We start from the raw sequence: 18,611 nt of genomic DNA, 5'->3' as shown, positions 1-18,611 counted from the left end.
CGTGGCTCTCTGAACGGCTGCTGAGGGGCAACTGCCCAGTCTCCAGGCCGGGATGCCGCGGGGGCGAAGCAGGCCCGGCCCAAGCGGCGGGGCCCGCGGGCAGCCGGTGCTAAGCAAGTTCTTCCAGGCGGCGGGATCCCTCCGGGCAACCGCTTCCTCCTCGGCTGCCGCCGCCGCTGAAGAGGAGGAGAGAAGCGAGGGCTGTATGGCGGCTGCAGGAGTTGCTCCGCACACGGTGCGAGCCTTGACTGTGGTGGGAAGCGGGTGGCGGCGTTTGGGTGCCTGAGCCTGACTTGACGTAAAACCTCCTCAAAGCACGTTTCCCTCCCCGCCTACTAATCTTTCAATCCTATTTCGCGGTGCAGGAAAAAGCGACCCCTTCTTCACCCCCCCCCGCGACGTCCCTACAGGCAGCCGCAGTTCGAGCAAGGGCCTCTTCAGTACTTCCAGAACTAGGGTTCCCTCTCAGCCTTGTTCTTTGAGCAGGGCTTGGTTCTCTAGTCTAGGGTGCTCTGCATTCGGGCCCTTGGGTGCTCTGACGAGCCAAACGCGGGTATAGACTTGTAGGCTGATGCAGCTTGACTTGCTCAGAGGGCAGCTAGAAGAAATTCACTGAATGTATTGAAAACAGTTGCTCGTTTTCTTCGACAACCTGTTAAAGGTCGAGTTTGAGGCATTTGTATGCCCCCCTACATAAAATAGCTGCTGGTGGTGTTCTTATTACTTTGTATCCCCTCAGCTCTGTGCTCTGTGTTGGGGAACGGGCGCTGGTTGGGAGCATGCAATGAAATTTATTGGTTGAAAGATTCAGGGCAGACACAGCAAACGGGTTAAGCAAACTCAACAGTTGCATTGAAGACTTTTAACCACGATTGTTAAAAGAAAACTCCAGGTTCAGAGGCAGTATGCTACTGAATACTAGGAAGCAAAAGATGGAGTGTGCCTTCAAGCCCTGTTTGTGGTCTTGGCAGAAAAAGCTAGTTAACCACTGCTAAATGTAACTTTGATCTGATCAATCAGGGCTGTTATGTTCCATTAAGGAACTCATACAGGAAGAAATACTTTTTTCTGATAGCTAATAAGTTATGTGTATTAAGCTGTGTATATGTGTGATTGGACAAATGAATTTGATAGTGCCGCAGGGATTTGAACCCAGCTGTTTTGTTCTGATGCAAAACAGGGAGTGTAGGTTTACATTACACTTTTTAGCCCTGTGACTGTTTAAGTCTGGATTACCCAATGTGCCCTGTTGATAGAATTGTAGAGTCGGAAGGGACCCAGAGGGTCATCTAGTCCTACCCCCTGAAATGCAGGAATCTCAGCTAAAGCATCCATGGTAGATAGCCATCTAACCTGTGCGTAAAAAACTCCAAGGAAGGAGAGTCTGTGGAGTAGCTACCCTCCAGTGCAGGAGAAAATGCAGTGCAGGTTACCCTCTAGTGCAGCTTGCTCCATCTTCCATGTGACAGCCCTTTAGATATTTGAAGATGGCTATCATATAACCTTTCAGCCTCCTCTTTTCCAGGCTAAACATACCTAACTCCCTCAACTATCCCTCATAAGGCTTGGTTTCCATAACTTTGATTATCTTGGTCACCTGCCTCTGCACATGTTCCAGCTTGTCAGTATTCTTAAATTGTGATGCCCAGAACTGGACACCACAGTATTCCAGGTGTGGTCTGACCAAGGCAGAATAGAACAGTACTATTACTTCTCTTGATCTGGAATCAGAAGTATGTTGCTGCACCACAATTCCAATCATCCCTGATCATTAACCCTGCTGGTTGAGATTGATGTGAGCTGTATTTCAAGATAATCCGGAGGTCACCACATTGGCTATCTTGGGTTTATGTGATTTTGGCACATCAGGTCTCTTATTTGTAGCCAGTCTCAGAGGGTTCTTGAGAATGCATACAAATGAGAAAAACATAAGCATGTTTTCTTGTTGAATTAAGTGAGGTTTAAATGAAAGTAAATGTGTTTTTAAGATAGGAATGACAAATTGCAACACATTTTGCAAATATAAAATGCTGTAGGAATTATTGTTATATGAACCTTGTGGAATTTGAAGACATTTTTATTTCTCCAGGCCTGTGAAAGGGGATTGATATATTTAGGTACTGTAGTCTTTATAGTTGTCATTTTAATTATTGTATTTTGTGCATGATTTTATTTAATTTCATTTTCTTATGGCATCCTGGGCATCCTTTGAGGAGGAACAGCAAGATATATTTTGAAGTTTCAGTTTACTGCTATCTGCCAGGAAGACTGCAGATGTTACTGTTCATTTAGTACATTCCTCTGGTGAGAGGCAGTAAATGTGAGTTTAAGGCTTACTCCTAATCACACTCTGGATAGACTGTCCCATTCTAAAATTTACTTGCTTTTTAGTGGTATGGTAAAATTAGTTTGGATTTTCATACTGTATCATTGATTTCTGTCATTTTATATGACAACAAAAGATAAAAATCTAATGATTAACATATTTTAGTTGGTAAATAAATACTGGGGCACACATTGCACTCCAAAGTTAAATGTGTAGGGTATAATGGATTGTGTGGTTACTGCATAGAAACATAGCTAACTTTTCATTTCACCTTATGGTCTTATCAGATAGATTTTATTACTACAATTTATATCTCCTTTTTTCCAAGATGCTCAAGAACCCTCTTTTATTCTTACAGCAACCCTGTGAGGTAGGTTAGGCTGATAAACTAATGAGCTTCATTGCTGAGTATGGATTTGAACCTTGGTCTCTCAGGTCCTAATTCAGTACTAACCGTTGCACCACCCTGTCTCTTATAACTGTGCCCAGGCTTTATTATTATTATTATTATTATTATTATTATTAAAGATTTTCTTGATTTAGAAAAGTGTGTGCAATGTCTCTCTCTCGTATATTCCACCCCCCAATGTAACATTTTTACAAGTCAGTTTCATTTGTTGAGACATTGGGAAGAAAAGGGGGAAAGAGGTGGAGGGGGGAAAAGATGAGCGGGGGTGGGGTCGGGTGGCGCTGTTTCTATTTTACTTACTATATGTAGGATTTGGTGTCAGCGTTGCTTGCAGGTTCTTTGCTGTTCACTTGTGTTCCTTTGGTGGTGAGAGAGGTTGGAGTTGGCCTAGGGCGTGGTTGTGCCCAGGCTTTTGTCTAAATTACTGACATTTGGGGGTGAGGGCAAAAGGACTGCCAGTTATGTCCTGGCAGCTGACTGTCAGATAAGCCTGCTAAATCTTGCAGGCTGATAAACCTTGCATGTTCAACTTTTAAAAGTTTTGGACTGTATTCTATCTTTTGGAAAAAAGAACCGATGGTAAAAACTTTGTTTTAAATGAAAACTAAAATCTGAGACTTGTGGGAAAGACTTGTGGGTCTTTCACCAGTCATACTGTAGAGACACATTGGGTTGTATCCAACATTAGTCATACTCAGACCTATTGAAATCAGGTTTCAGTGGACCTACATGAATATGACTAATGTTGGATATCACCCATTGATTTCAATGGGTCTAATTTCAAATAATTACAGTAAAGAGTTCTTCATGATAGTTTGTTCTGAATCTTTGATTGTTCTCTACTTATCTTCAAACTGATTCCAGAGTCCAAACTGACTGAAACTGTTTGAAATAACATTTTGCAGACTCATGAACCTAATGGGAAAAAGAGAAGAGTTGTGAACCAAGAACACGCAGACAAATGTTCAAAACTTCTGCAGAGTAGAAGAAAAGAAGAGGTCAATAGAGTGAATACTCTGAACACTGGTAAGTTTTCAGTAAAGTAGCTGGTTATAATTAAAATCAAGAATTAAATAAAGGTAAAGGTAAAGGACCCCTGACAGTTAAGTCCAGTCGCAGACGACTCTGGGGTTGCAGTGATCATCTCACTTTACAGGCCAAGGGAACCGGTGTTTGTCTGCAGACAGTTTTTCCGGGTCATGTGGCCAGATGACTAAGCCACTTCTGGCACAACAGAACACTGAAACCAGAGCAGTGCATGGAAACGCCATTTACCTTCCCGCCAGAGCGGTATCTATCTCCTTGCACTTTTTTTAGCGTGGTTTCGAGCTGCTAGGTTGTAAAGCTACAGCCCGAACAGCCTCAGATACGTATTTGAGGCAGAGAGCTGAGGGATGGAGAGCATGGCTGCCTCTATCCCAAGCAGAAAGGGAGAGTGGAGGGGAAGAGGAAATAAGCCTTACTTTCTCCCTCTTTGCAGAAGGGGGCATGTAACATTGCAGAGCCTGCTCTAGTAATTTAGAACTCTCTGGTCCTTAACCTATTCACATGCTAACTAGCATTGTTAGGTTTACTGCAAATCCCCCACAATAGGACCATATGAAGCAGTCTTTCACAGTCCAATGATTGGTTCATCTCACTCATTATTTTCTATTCTAATTGGTCATTACTTTCCAGGGTTTCAGACTGGAGAATTTCCCAGCCTTACCCAAAGATGCTGGGAACTGAACCTGGAATCTTACGCATGCAAAACATGTTTTCTACCACCGAGCTACATGTACTGAGTCTGAGACCTTCTCCTGACCTGCCTGTGCATAGATGTGAAGGGGGGAAATTGTGGATATGATAGACTCTTTACTTAGCTGATAAAACCCATAATGCATTATATTTAGTACTTATAACTTATTAATATTAACAACAGCATATTGTATTAGAACCATTGTTATTTCAGTTACTAATAATGAATGTAGCACTATCAGTATGTATAGTACAAGAGGACAGGTCCTTGTCCTGAGAGAACGTACAACCTGAAATTTGACATAGAGGAAGCAGAATGGAAAGTAAAGTAAAGGGAGGCATAGACATGTAAGCAATATGAGGTGATTTCACCTGCACATGCTTAGGGTTAGTAACATTCTGATGTGGGTTTTGATGAGGTATTTGAACAAAAGACTACATAGATGTTATCAGGCAGTTCCAAGCAGTGGGGATAGAGCAGAGGACCTTGGATGATGGAGGGTGGTGGAACCAGAGAACCAAAGATCACAGGCAGGAGTGAGAGAAAGGGTAACACAGAGGACATTGAAAGTTTGGGCAAGAAGCTTTTGCTAGATCTGGGAGCAGACAGGAAGCCAGCATAGATATATAAGGAGTGATGTCATGTGCAGAGTGACCGGAGGGCTGATTGCCTTTGCTGAGTGGGGCAGAGGAATAACAGAATCATAGAATTGTAGAGTTGGAAAGTACCCAGAGGGTCATCTAGTCCAACCTTCTCCAATGCAGGAAGGGCCATATTCTTGCAGTGTTATAAAGGACCATGTATTTGCAATGCTGTAAAGGGAGAAGTGATGCAACTTGACCGCAGAGTGAATATGGAGAACAAATGAGAGAGAGGAGCCATAGACAATGCCATCCTATGTGCCTTTTAAACATGATGGTAACACTGTCCTTGGATAAGGAAAACTTATGTGGGGAAGAAAGCTTGGGAGGGAAAATAAGAAATTTGACCTTGTGCATGTTGAGTTTGAGGTGAAAATCTTTTGTTTGTTTATATTTGCTGACAAAGGAGAGCCAAACAAATCTACCAGTTCCCAAATATGTTCAGAAACCTTAGATAAACTACGAAAGTTCTCTTTCAATTTGGAGCGTCCAAGAAAAAGAATTCATTCGGAGACTCTTCATGGAAGTCACTCTGTGGATTTAAGCAAGTACCAGCATTCTATGGTTGGAAACAATGGTATAAGTGGCTCTCAACATTCTCACGACAGTAACAAGGCAAGTAGTCCCCACCCTGCCCCACAGTACTTTTACATTCAGTTTTTAAAAATATGTTATTTGTGTGTTTCTTCATGAATTAGGCCACCAGCCCTTCCAAATGCAAGCAGCGGTGAATACTGGCAGCATAATATTTCTAAATCTGGAGACAGGCTGTTCTGTGTTTCAAGTTAGAGCTCAGATTGAATGGGATGACTGTGGTTACAGTACAGAGGAGTCAGTAAGAGAGAGAGAGAGAGTTTTGCTTCAACATTCACTCACTTGATCTCAAATTGCTTTTAAGTTCTCCATTTAAAAATTTGGTTATGATGCCGTAATGATCAGTTCATGACTAGTTTTTCTTTATAGACATCTAACAGACTTTGGGTTGTGTTCAAATATTTTTTACTTGCAACAAACCCATTAAAATTAATAAACATGGCTAACTTAAGTCTAAGAATTTCAATGGGTCTGCTCTGAATAAAAGTTAGCTTAATACAACCCTCTATGTTGCAATATTTTCACTACACATCTGAAAAATTTCATATTCTAGTCTTCAGGTGATCTATGTAAAAAACGATTTAGGGGACCAGCTTTCATAAACTGGAAAAAGAGTTTTTTGATATACCAGCATTGAATAACAAATATACAATATGCAAACAAGGAAGCTGGTAAAAATGTGTTGTGGGCTAGAACATTTTGTTGAAGTATTTTGGGAGTTCATCTTACTGCCTTGTCAAACTTTCTATTTCTGATTTCATGTTGGAGCCAGACTTGCCACCTTATCACTGATTTATGGGCTGGGAAGGAAGTAAGTTTTAAAGTTAAAATGTTGGGTTGGAATTCAAACTCGCGTGGAATTCTAGATTCACTTATTATTTCTTGCTGGAAAATGTGACATCTAATGAAGTGAATCATACTGTTTTTACTAACTCTGTAATTGTGTTTTTCTTCATTCTTGTTTGATCTCTTCTGCTCACAGGAAGAAATGTGTCTAGATAAAAGCCAATTTTCTTCCTCTGATATGAGTTTGGAAAACACTCAATATGCAACTGATACTACTTTTAAAAAAAGAAGCAAAAGTGTGTATACACCCCTTGAGCTCCAGTTCCTCGAAATTAAAAATCAGTATAAGGATGCTATTTTGTGTGTTGAGTGTGGTTACAAGTACAGATTTTTCGGAGAAGATGCAGAGGTAAAGGACTTCTATCAACCACATTATTTTACAGTTACACACTGTTTCTATTAACATATTGTGCATGATCTCTGTAAAGTATATGCAGAAGGTGCAATGTGAAGTCAAAAAGCATCCAAACATACTTAAACCTAAGTAGGAACAGCCATGCAAATCTGTTGGAAGAGGTGTGACCACAGCAATTGCATGTGGATTTCAGGGGCCTGGAGGAAATCTGCTGTGCCTAATGCCATGTAAAAGGCTATTTATTGAACAGCATGTCTCTAGCCCAGATCTTTGCAAGTTAGAATGCTGGTACTTCTGCATAATCTCGTAGTTAAAAAGAAAAAAATCACAATATTTGCCTAGAACAGAATTTACAAATAATTAAAACTGATTTTAAATTTAGCATGCGTTTGCCTCCTTTGAGCTCATATCGCTTGATAAAATTTAATATTGTTAATAGCTAGTAATATGTTAACCAGGTCACATTTTTCTTTCTGTTTTGGGAAGACTTTAAAAAAAATGTTGACTTCTATTAGTTTTATGGGTAGCTGCTCATTAAATGCTAAATAGACACAAGTTCAGTGGTAACTGTACGCTGTCATAATAAATTGCTAATAATTGTCATGTTTTATAGATTGCTGCTAAGGAGCTGAACATCTTTTGCCATAAAAATCACAACCTTATGACTGCCAGCATACCAACTCACAGATTATTTGTTCATGTTCGGCGTCTCGTAGCAAAGGGTTATAAGGTTTGGCTCTATAATAAGTTATCTAACGCTTTATTTTTATTTGAGCTTATGTTTCACAGCTATATAATTTCACTTTACAGTGGTGCCCCGCAAGACGAATGCCTCGCAAGACGAAAACCCCGCAAGACGAAAGGGTTTTTCGGCTTTTGCGTGGCTTCGCTAGACGAATTTCCCTATGGGCTTGCTTTGCAAGAAGAAAGCCCATAGGGAAATCTCCGGGGTTTTTTAGAATGCTGGCGGGCGGCAGCGCTGCCGCCCGCCAGCATTTTAAAAAACCTCGGGACAGCGGAGAAGTCCTCTGCTGTCCCAGGGTTTTTTTAAAATGCTGGGGGTGGGTAGAAAAGCCCTTGTCCGCCCCCCCCCCCAGCCTTCAGAAGAGGTCGGGGGACAGACTGTCCCCGGACCTGGTCTGAAGGCAATTTCCATAGGAACGCATTGATTGATTTTCAATGCATTCCTATGGGAAACCATGCTTCGCAAGACGAAAAACTCGCAAGACGAAAGAACTTGCGGAACGAATTAATTTCGTCTTGCGAGGCACCACTGTATTAGTAGAAAAGAAAAAATAGTTTCCAAAATAATTCTCTTCGCCCACTCCAGTATTTTCTTTTTTTCTTTTTCTGTTTTCTTTGTTTGTTTATTTGTACCTGGGAGTCACAATTAGGCTGAACCAAAGCTGCATGCCTAGTTTTATGCGTGCTCTTGAAAACATCAGTATGTGCCTCTAATTTTCATTTTATTTTATTTTTGAACCTATGGTTGTTTGGGGCCCTTTTGTTCTCTTGCTGTTTTTGCTTTTAACATTTTTCATGGTTATGTCTTTGGTCTTGTTTGCCCTTACTTCTGTTTAATTTGATTGGCTGTAACAATTAGTACCACATGTTTATGGATGTCTGTGGCATCTTCACATAAGGTTTCCAGACAGCTCTGGGGGATTTTTTGGCAGCTATGACTTGCACTACTGTCAAAGCTCTAGCCAACCTCTGCAACATCCAAATAGCTAGGGCTGTTGACACAATTGTGTCTGAGTGGCCTCTCCATCTTTGTGGAGCATGCCTGGCTTATTAAGGCAAGGAAACAAGCTGAGAGACAGCTTGAAGGGCTTTATTTTTGTTAAATAAATCATGACATAGTGTAATATGTCATGTGTTGTTATTCACCTGAGATTTATTTACCTAATTTTAAGATCTGGTAAGGAACAGATGATTATTATGTTCTGATACGAAAAACCACAAAATTCAAAGAAGGTGTACGCTCTCTTTCTCATGACTGTATGTGAGTTTCAGTAACTAGTTCAACTACATGATATGTCATGATTTGACATGGCACGTTAAAATTAAAGAATAATTCGTTCAGCTGTATAATTGTGGTGTTTTAGTAGTCTTTTCATATATTCTTACCTTATTCCTCTTTTGATCCTTCTGCATTGAATGGTGAACTGTTACGTTGAAAAGAGAATGAATATTGTTCCTTCACTTAAATATGTTATATGTCTTTGTATATTGCATTTCCATACCCATCCATAATGTAACAAAGTTAAAATTTTATGCTTATTTTACTTTCATATTATTTGTTGGTTTAGGTATTTGTTTTTTGTGCAGGTTGGAGTTATAAAACAAATGGAAACAGCTGCTTTGAAGGCTGTTGGAGAAAACAGAAGCTCTCTCTTTAGCAGACAACTAACTGCACTGTATACAAAATCTACAGTTCTTGGGGAAGATATCCTTGTAATTCATAAATCAGGTTGCAATCCAGTACTCACTTACCTGGGAAATAAGGCCCACTGAACTTAATGAAACTTGCTTTCTAGTAGACATGTATAGAATTGTGCAGTAATTCTAATGCTCCCTTGGCAGTAGACAATTGGTTCTATATTAATGTGCACACTCTTTCTCTCTCTTTGTGCCCAAGGTTTCCTGAGTGTTCTCAAATGGCATTGCATTCATTCCACAGTGACACACATTATATAGCTCTGTGATGTGGCCACTTTTGTAATACATTATTTATCCATCTCAAAAAGACTGTCATAAAACTAGAGTTAGATAACTAAAACTATCAAAGGGGGTGGTTTGAAGTGTTTGTGAAAAGGTTAAAACGTTTGGACCTCTTTAGTTTAGAAAAAAGACAACCAAAGGATAGATGTTTATAAAGCAAATTGTGTGGATAGATAGGTTTTCTCTCTTGAACTTTTAGAATTCAGGATAACCCAAAGACCCTTATTGAAGTGAAAGCCATGGGCCTACAATTTTAAACTTGCTTACCTGGGAGTAACCCGCATTTAATTCAGTAGGACTTACATGGTTAGGCTTTCACTGCTAGGCATGCTTAGAGTAGACCCACTGAAATCAGTGGGTCCCATTAACTTACCGGTAAGTCCCATTAATGTTAGTGGGTATGCTGTGAACATGACTATGCCTGGCTTCAATCCAAAAACGTGCTTCACACAGTGGACTAACTGAGCTGTAACAATCTTTATCCATTGTAGTGTGATTTATTATTTTAATTGCTTTATCTAAAAACGAGGTAGAGAACTAGTTTTCCTTAAGATTTTTTAAATGTGAATCCTCTGCGGATGTTCGACAATGCTATGGAAGCTGAAGAAATATCTGATGTCTGTGATAATTATCTTCTGTGTGTGTCTGAAAGCAAAGACAGTTTAAGAAATAAGAGCCAGGAAAATGTTGTCATAGGCATAGTGGTAAGTAACCTTGAATATTTTCTGTAGCCTTTTATAGTCTTTGAGATGCATGGGCTTCTGCTTTAATAGCAGTTCATCTCCATATGTGTAAATAAGTATTTAGTTTTTATTATTTTTACTTTTTTTTAGGCGGCTCAGCCTACTACAGGAGAAGTTATTTACGACAGTTTTCAAGATTCTGTAGGCCGTATAGAGTTGGAAAGTCTAATTTTACGCCTGCAGCCTGTTGAGATTATTCTTCCTGCAGATGTGTCAGATCAAACTGAAAAACTTATCAATACTGTGACTTCTGTAAGGTACGCTTCTGTGTAACAGATACATTTGATATTTTTATTTGGACACTGGTACCAGGCCTTGAGCTAGACCAAGGCAACAATGGGAAGAAAAACTGAACTGGAAGCCTTGGACAAGTGAAAATATACTAAGTTAAAAATAAATGGAAATGATTTGTCTTGTCTTCAATGGCAAACTGCAGCTGCTGTAGCAGTTGGGTTCACTGTAGTCATTGTCCAAATAATATATTATTAAGTTTTCCTTTTTTCCCTTTGTTACAATCAAATAAAATCATGTCATCACATACATCTTTGCTCAAACTGAGCATTGACTTCCCCTCCCACTCCCTGGCTTCCATAGATATTCACATTCGTCTTAGCATTTCTATATTCCCCTATTTACCTTCTTTCTGTGCTTAAAAACAACACCTGATATTTACAAACAGGTGTCAAGTCTTAACCTTACAAAATATTTTAAGTCAGTCCTGCAAACGTTTTCAAATGTTTACAGTGTTCCTTCATATATTGAAAAATTTACTCCAGTCCTTTTCAAACAGTTTGTCACGCTGGTTTCGGATTTTCCCCATCAGCTTCGCCAGTTCTGCATATTCAATCATCTTAGTCTGCCATTCTTCCAATGTTGGAAGTTCCTGCTGCTTCCATTTCTGGGCTAAAAGTGTTCTCGCTGCAGTGGTAGCATGCATAAATATGTTTATGTCTTTTTGGAGAATTTTTCTCTCCTGTTATACCCAGTAAGAAAGCCTCTGGTTTTTTGCTAAAAGTATTTTAAAAAACCCTTTTCAGTTCATTATATATCATATCCCAGTAGGCTTTGGTCTAACCACATATGAAACCACGTCCACCACATATGAAAGAAATTCCCTTCCTTCTTCTTGCATTTCCAACATACCTTATCTTGAGTTGGGCTCACTGTAGTCAAGCGACAGCAATGGGTTTGGGGTTCCATAGGATCTGCCTCAGACCCTCCCTTCCCCTCCCAGAATGCCCTGTATTGGAGTTTCTGCAAGCTTCTGCTTGTGCCATTGGGTGCTACTTCAATCAGCCCATAGTTTTGACAGGTAGAAAGGGAGCTCAAGGCTGAAAAAGTGATCATTCTGTGAGTACAGGTCAGCAGAGCTGTTTTGGACTCAGCAGAAGAAACTTCCATCCCATCCAACACCCACCAAGTGTGATGGATTGGGTGCTTCAATGGTTGCCTTAATCTTGTTCATGGTTGCATCCTTGAGTTCAGAAGCTGTTGTTTGTGTCTAATTCCCAGTGGTTTGGAAGTGGGTTTGTGAAGCACAAAAATAATCCGCCTATTCTTTAGTGATAATGCTGTATTATAATTATTTTCTTCATAGGCTAAATGTGCCATAATTCAATTCAGAGTCTTTTTGTTTTTTGGTATTTATTTTACATCTTTCTTGATAGTAATAATGTGTGTTCCTTATTAATACTGATCCTTCATACCTTACAATGATTTCTTTCTGTCATCCATCTGGATCACTAAATGATCTGTGAAGTGGGCTTAGGACTGCAGCACTTGGTGATGGAAGTAGAATGACTTTTTATGCTTATGAAGTATATTATTGGAAGATGGATTAAAGCATGTGTGCGCCTGAATAATTTGTGGAGATCACTATGAATTTGAGTCAGTTTTCTAATCTGCTACAGGCATAGGTACTAAATCTGTTAAAGAATTTTAAAAGTCATTGTTTATTTTGTTCTAAAAGCTGTGAATAATTTGATACTAACAGATGGTGGCCTGCTGTTTAAAAATTAGTCTGTTGCATTCAGGAGTGCCAGTTAATGTAGCTGTGAGATGAAATCCACTTTTCCTTGGTTTTCACTTTTCCCTGGTTTTAGCAGTTAGGAGCACCCAAGCATTCACTGTTCTGTGTTTGGTAATAACTGTTTGCATCATGTTCTAACCTTCCATACCTTTTCTATAAAAAAAATCAATGTTTTAAAATAATTGTTTTAAATTAAAATGTAAGAATAAATTTTGACATCTCCTTTCTGCCTTTGAGATGACTTCCATATAGATTTAGATGGGTTCCTAGTGAAGGAAGTGCAGCAGCAGAGGCAGAGCATGATGTGTGACTGTATGGGTTCACTGGATGTATCTGCATCTTTCCTTCCCCTTCAAGCATATAGTTAATGTTCAATGAATACTCATACTAATTAATGAATGAAACTGATGAAGGAGTATTAATAGACCAACTTTCAAGGCTAAATGGATGTAATTAATCAGGAATTCAAAATCACCACCCAAATGCTTTAGTGTTTTGAACAGAAAAGTTACATAACAAACTGGTTTTCCATGATAAACTCTTTGCCACTAGAGGGTCCTATAGGGTTTCATATTCATCAGTGCACTCCATAACTCTGGTTCTTCTCCTTCTAAATATTTCCTATAGGAATAATCCCTTCAAAATTAAGACATTATTAAGTCACTGGTTTCAAACGAGGAAATGTAAACATTTGTTTATATCCAGTAAGGATTACTAGCTTACCCTTTGAAAACTTTCCAAAATGTCTTACACATGATAATAAAAAAAGTATTATAAAAATATGCAAATAAAAGTAGTTTTCAAAATAGCATACAGTTAAAGAGATAAAACTCCCATTTAAAATGCTAGGGGAAAGTATATTACTTAATTAATTACTTAATTACTTAATTAATTACTTTTACATCCTACCTTTCCTCTGAGGATTCCAAGTTATGAACATTAGTACGTATACCCACCCCCACAACAAGTCTAGGAGGTAGGTTTGATTGAGAGTCAGTGACTAGGTGAAGGTAACCCAATGAATTTCATGGCTGAAGAGATTTTAATATTGGTCTTCCATGTCGTAGTCTGACACTCTTATACCACACTGGCTCTTTGTATGCAAAGTTCCATATCTTGAAGATAAAATCATAAAGTTGTACAGCTGGAAGGAACCACGGGAGTCATCTAGTTTTAGTCAAATCTTGCTGTAGAACTGCTTGGAGCAATGGAAGTGGGATTACAATCAGTGGCTTATTCATGGGTCATTTTATTTGATAATATAAACATACCTTCTTTTTTTATGTGTCTGGTGCATTAACTTTCTTAGCGGGTTGCTTCCCCAGGTTATTACCCTTTGCTGATCTTTTCTAACTCTGGTAATACAACTAAATGTATGATAAATCCAACTTACTCTTCCACAAGTCAAAGACTAGGTTATTGTAATTAAAATGGTTAAAGTAACTTAATGATTTTTACTCTCAAGGAATCTTCTAGGTCAGATGATAAACCATAATTTTAGCTGCCAGAGAAATTAACCTCCTAAACCTGCTCCTTCTGGAGAGCTACTTTCAAAAGTATTTCTTGTTCTTTGATAATGTGCTTCACCATACCTAGTTGGGAATAACTTCAATATGTTCTGAGTGCAAGAAGCCTATGTGATTTAAAGTTAGTAGAAGGTTCTTTTGCTCAATCTAAGGTTTATCCCCTTTTTAATCCATTTCAAACTCTTTCCTCTAAATAGTCTTTCCTCTTAAGTGCTGGCAGTGACTACTCTCACTGCCTTGTTTGTTACTTTTGTGTCCAAGGCCTGTCTTGTTGCAGCATATCCACGATGATTGGATGTCAGTGAATCTCAGCATCAATTATTTGTCTGAGAGTCTCTTAATTTGGTTTGCATTTGCACATTCTGCTGTAACCCTGTTTGAGCCTTCAGGGCAACCCTGTGTTAACGACAGCATCCTTTATTGCAGTGACCTGAAATCGTCTAGCTTCCTCAAGATCTGTTTTTTATAATATAGGTACAATACTACAGTTGACATGAGCATCAGGCCATTCAGCATTGCTACAAGCACTGCATATTAATTGTTAGGTATATGTCTTTCTTTTTGCTCTAAAATGTAGGAAATGTTCTAATTCAACTCACTTGCCATAATTATCTGTGGTCCATGCGCCTGTGTAATGTTCTGTCAGTATTTAGGTACCACCCAATACTCAAGTAAGGATTGACTTGCTAACAGTAGGGGGTATGTGTGTGTGTGAGAGAGAATGTATCCTGTAGGGTGGACCATTTTCTACTGCTATGTTTTTCCATGGAAACAATCATTGTTTTGTAAAATTAGTAAAAGTATAATGAATGCCAGTTAAATTCGGAAGTTTCAAAATTGTAATTACCTTTCTGTCTGTTTTTTTTTGAAGCATGCATGTATTTCTAGTAAAAAATAAATACATAGTTTGGGGGGAGTTGTTAAAATCAGTATATTAGCAGTTTTCAGTCCCTTCCTTTTTTCTCAGGATTTTAACAGTATTATTTGTATTAGTATTATTTTTTCAATTTATTACACAGCCTTCACCATCAGGTCCCAGGGTGGGTTACAACAATTAAAATTCAGTAGTATAAACAGTTGAAACATCTTGTAGTTAAAGGAGTGTGTTTGAATCTGAAAACACACATTTCAGGTGTAAAAGGCTATGGGAAAATGTTGTGTCTTCACCATATGGTGAAAACTGTATAATGAAGGTATCATACACACATCTGTGGAGATGAAATTCCATAACTTAGGAGAATGTTCTCTTCCTGGGCCCCACTCTCTGAACATCTGAGGATGATGGAACTGCTAAGAGGTCCCCCTCTGTTGCTTTTAACATGTGAGAGATTCTGTGGACAAGGTGGTAGTCTTATGTGGGGCCTAAGTCATAGAGTTTTAAATAATTTGGGGCCCCAGAAGCAAGTACAGTTGCTCAAAAACAGGTTATATAATGAAGTGGATGCTACTGAGTAGTCATTTATTAAAATATTGACAGGTGTTCCTATGAAAAAATATAGCTTTGGAGTACAAGTTACTGATTTCCTTCTAAAACCAACTATTTCAGTTCAACATCCAACTACTTTTGGCTATTGGGAAAACTTTAGAATGGAGACATCCAATGTTGTGCCCTCCCAGTTGTAATGGGGGCTACAGCTTCCCTTATCCTTAACTGTTGGACCCACTGGCGAAAGTGGAGAGCACCATGTTAGGTACTACTGCTTTAAAGATATTAATAGAGCATGTAAAATTGATATGGCAAATATAAATGATAAATCTGATCCTAATTGCTAAGAGCACTGGGAATAAAACTTTCCCAGGAAATTTGTTTTTTCACAATTTTTGGGAAAACTGTCTTGCTGGATATTAACTGATATTAATATTGTAGTCTTAAACTGTTGTAAGCTACCCTAAGATGTCATGGTGAAGGGCAGGCAAAAAATCTAATGAATGATATTTCAATGTGTGTATAATATAATAGGAATAAGACAACTCAGGCCATTGGGAAAACAAATTACTCTATTTTGGATCTCCCTGGTTCTTGGCATTGAAATTTCCCTAACTTTCTGACTTAGCTTTGCACTTAACTGAATTGTTGGCCCTATAGTTTTTCTGCGTTATAGGAAAAACTGATACCAATAAGTTAAATTTCCAGTATCTAGCCGAGATATCAAAGTAGTAGTTGTTGTTGTTGTTTAGTCGTTTAGTCGTGTCCGACTCTTCGTGACCCCATGGACCAGAGAACGCCAGGCACCTCTGTCCTCTACTGCCTCCCGCAGTTTGGTCAAAACTCATGCTGGTAGCCTCGAAAACACTATCCAACCATCTCGTCCTCTGTCGCCCCCTTCTCCTTGTGCCCTCCATCTTTCCCAACATCAGGGTCTTCTCCAGGGAGTCTTCTCTTCTCATGAGGTGGCCAAAGTACTGGAGCCTCAGCTTCACAATCTGTCCTTCCAGTGAGCACTCAGGGTTGATTTCCTTCAGTATGGAGAGGTTTGATCTTCTTGCAGTCCATGGGACTCTCAAGAGTCTCCTCCAGCACCATAATTCAAAAGCATCAATTCTTCGGCGATCAGCCTTCTTTATGGTCCAGCTCTCACTTCCATACATCACTACTGGGAAAACCATAGCTTTAACTATACGAACCTTTGTTGGCAAGGTGATGTCTCTACTTCTCAAGATGCTGTCTAGGCCTGTCATTGCCCTTCTCCCAAGAAGCAGGCGTCTTTTAATTTTGTGGCTGCTGTCACCATCTGCAGTGATCATTGAGCCCAAGAAAGTAAAATCTCTCACTACCTCCATTTCTTCCCCTTCTATTTGCCAGGAGGTGATGGGACCAGTGGCCATGATCTTCGTTTTTTTGATGTTGAGCTTCAGACCATATTTTGCGCTCTCCTCTTTCACCCTCATTAAAAGGTTCTTTATTTCCTCCTCACTTTCTGCCATCAAGGTTGTGTCATCTGCATATCTGCATCAAAGTAGTACTTTCTGCTAAATGTGAATTATCACTCATAGGTGGGACATTTATTTTTCTTTATTCTCTATCCCCTCCATAGTGCTCATGTGTTCTCTCTCTTTCTACTCTCATTGTCAATACTATTTGTTTGGAGGTGACACAGGAAGCAGGCAGATAAACAGATTATTCCAGATAGTGTAAGGGCTCAGGCTTCAGTCCAAACATAGGAGTAAATCCCAGTGAAATTGGTGGAACTTACTGCTGAGAAGACATTGCAGTGTAAGTATGCAAATGATTGAGAAGCCAGGCCAGATGCTGTATAGGACCAGATTATACCAGTTGTCCCACACTGAGCCAGTAACAGCAGTACTACTTTCTGGCTATCTCAGGCTTTCATTCTAAAAGGTATGACACAAAAGGAAAAGAAATTGGGAAGTATGAAGGGGGAAAAGCAAACTCTGGCACTGTTTCCTAGCTGTAAAGTTTGTGTAATGATCAGTGGGAATGGAAAGATTTCAAGGAGAGGAGAAGCCAAAAGTGGTTAGTCTTTCAACACAGCAGATGTGAAGTCCCTGCAGTCCTATCTCTCCTTTTATGTGTCTAATGGAATGGCTGCTATGGATGGCTTCTGGAGAGGAAGTCTGGTGAAACCAGTGTTTTGCAGAGCAGGTGAAGAGGCCCTGCAGTCTCATCTCTATTTTTTTCTCTTGCAGCCCAAGGTAGTGAACAAAGTGTCCAGGTCATACTGCTAGAGTCCCTAGTTTGTGTCTCCTGCGTAGTACTGTAATGAGAAGGCAGTGAGTACAAGGCACAAAGTAACTTTTGTTGTAGTTGTCTTTTTTCCCCCTTCGGGAATCTTTATTTGCAATTTCCCAGTTTTTAAAAAATAATAGTAGATTTGCAGTGACAAAATCTGCAGCAGTCCTCCACTTCTGTTTACCAGTGCCTTGAAAAGTCACTAATACAGAAATGGAAAGGAGGAATTATCTGTCAATGGCCTCACAATGCAATATCCTAATTGCTGAGATAAGGATATACGAGTGTATTACTGGCAGTTGGATAACTCTGTTCTACCTGTGTCAGGAGATAACAGCACTCAAACTAGCAAACTTTCAGTTTGTGTGTGGCTGCACTGCGTGATGAGCAACTGAACTTCATGTTAAGGCATCTGCCTAAGGTGTATCTTCAAGTCCAGAACTGATCCTGCCCTCCGAGACTGGTTATTAGATGCTCTTGAACAGGAATGACTATAAGAATACTTTCTGTTTGAATTAATTTTTGCCCAAGCAATCACCTAATCATGGCTGGACAGGGTTATGCATTTATCAAGCCCAATTGTTAAGAATATAAGAGCCCTACTGGATGTGACTGATGGCCCATTTATCCCAGCATCCTTTTCTCATAGTGATCAAACAGATGACTATGAAAAAGTTGAAGGAGGACATCAGTTCAAAAGCACTCTTTCCACTTGTGATGAAGCTGTATCCCAGTTTCCCAGCACAGGTACACAGACATACACTGAAGGTGGACCATTACTATCATGCTGTATTTTGTCTGTGACTGTCAAGCACCCCTTGATCCATTTTTCAGAATTCACTAAAATAACTTATTAGCAGTGTGTACACAGTAATTCTTCTAACCCTTAATATCGGAAATGAGGTGACTTAAAGAAAAGCTCTTTAATAAAAGAAGAATCTGATCAGTTATTTAAATACCTAAAATCCAGATTTGTAGTCTTAATTGAT

The 18,611-nt window shown here is 39.4% G+C and overlaps 1 protein-coding gene and 1 long non-coding RNA gene across 5 annotated transcripts in view; one reads left to right on the top strand and one right to left on the bottom strand.

The window, feature by feature from the left end:
* The window catches only part of LOC309380361, a 194,036-nt gene that overhangs the window by 130,149 nt on the left and 45,276 nt on the right, over positions 1-18,611 (bottom strand). The window lies entirely within an intron of this gene.
* Positions 1-18,611, top strand: part of MSH3 (mutS homolog 3) — a 69,105-nt gene that overhangs the window by 16,326 nt on the left and 34,168 nt on the right. Inside the window, exons 1-9 of one of the 4 annotated variants that reach the window (XR_014172820.1) lie at positions 3-235; positions 2,655-2,696; positions 3,641-3,761; positions 5,521-5,733; positions 6,695-6,903; positions 7,523-7,639; positions 9,241-9,360; positions 10,197-10,337; positions 10,467-10,633. Coding sequence is in view for 3 of the 4 variants with exons in the window: in XM_081930140.1 (XP_081786266.1) it covers positions 53-235; positions 2,655-2,696; positions 3,641-3,761; positions 5,521-5,733; positions 6,695-6,903; positions 7,523-7,639; positions 9,241-9,360; positions 10,197-10,337; positions 10,467-10,633 (1,313 nt within the window). In the remaining variant the exon portion in view is untranslated. Of the gene's footprint in view, positions 1-2; positions 236-2,654; positions 2,697-3,640; positions 3,762-5,520; positions 5,734-6,694; positions 6,904-7,522; positions 7,640-9,240; positions 9,361-10,196; positions 10,338-10,466; positions 10,634-18,611 lie in introns of those variants that run through there. The other 3 variants (XM_081930140.1, XM_081930141.1, XM_081930142.1) reach the window with 3 other exon arrangements.

This window comes from Podarcis melisellensis, assembly GCF_964234715.1.
Source record: "Podarcis melisellensis genome assembly, chromosome: 11".
Classification (NCBI taxonomy): domain Eukaryota; kingdom Metazoa; phylum Chordata; class Lepidosauria; order Squamata; family Lacertidae; genus Podarcis; species Podarcis melisellensis.
Note: the sequence above shows the minus strand (reverse complement) of the source record. Positions and strands in the feature narration are given on the sequence as shown.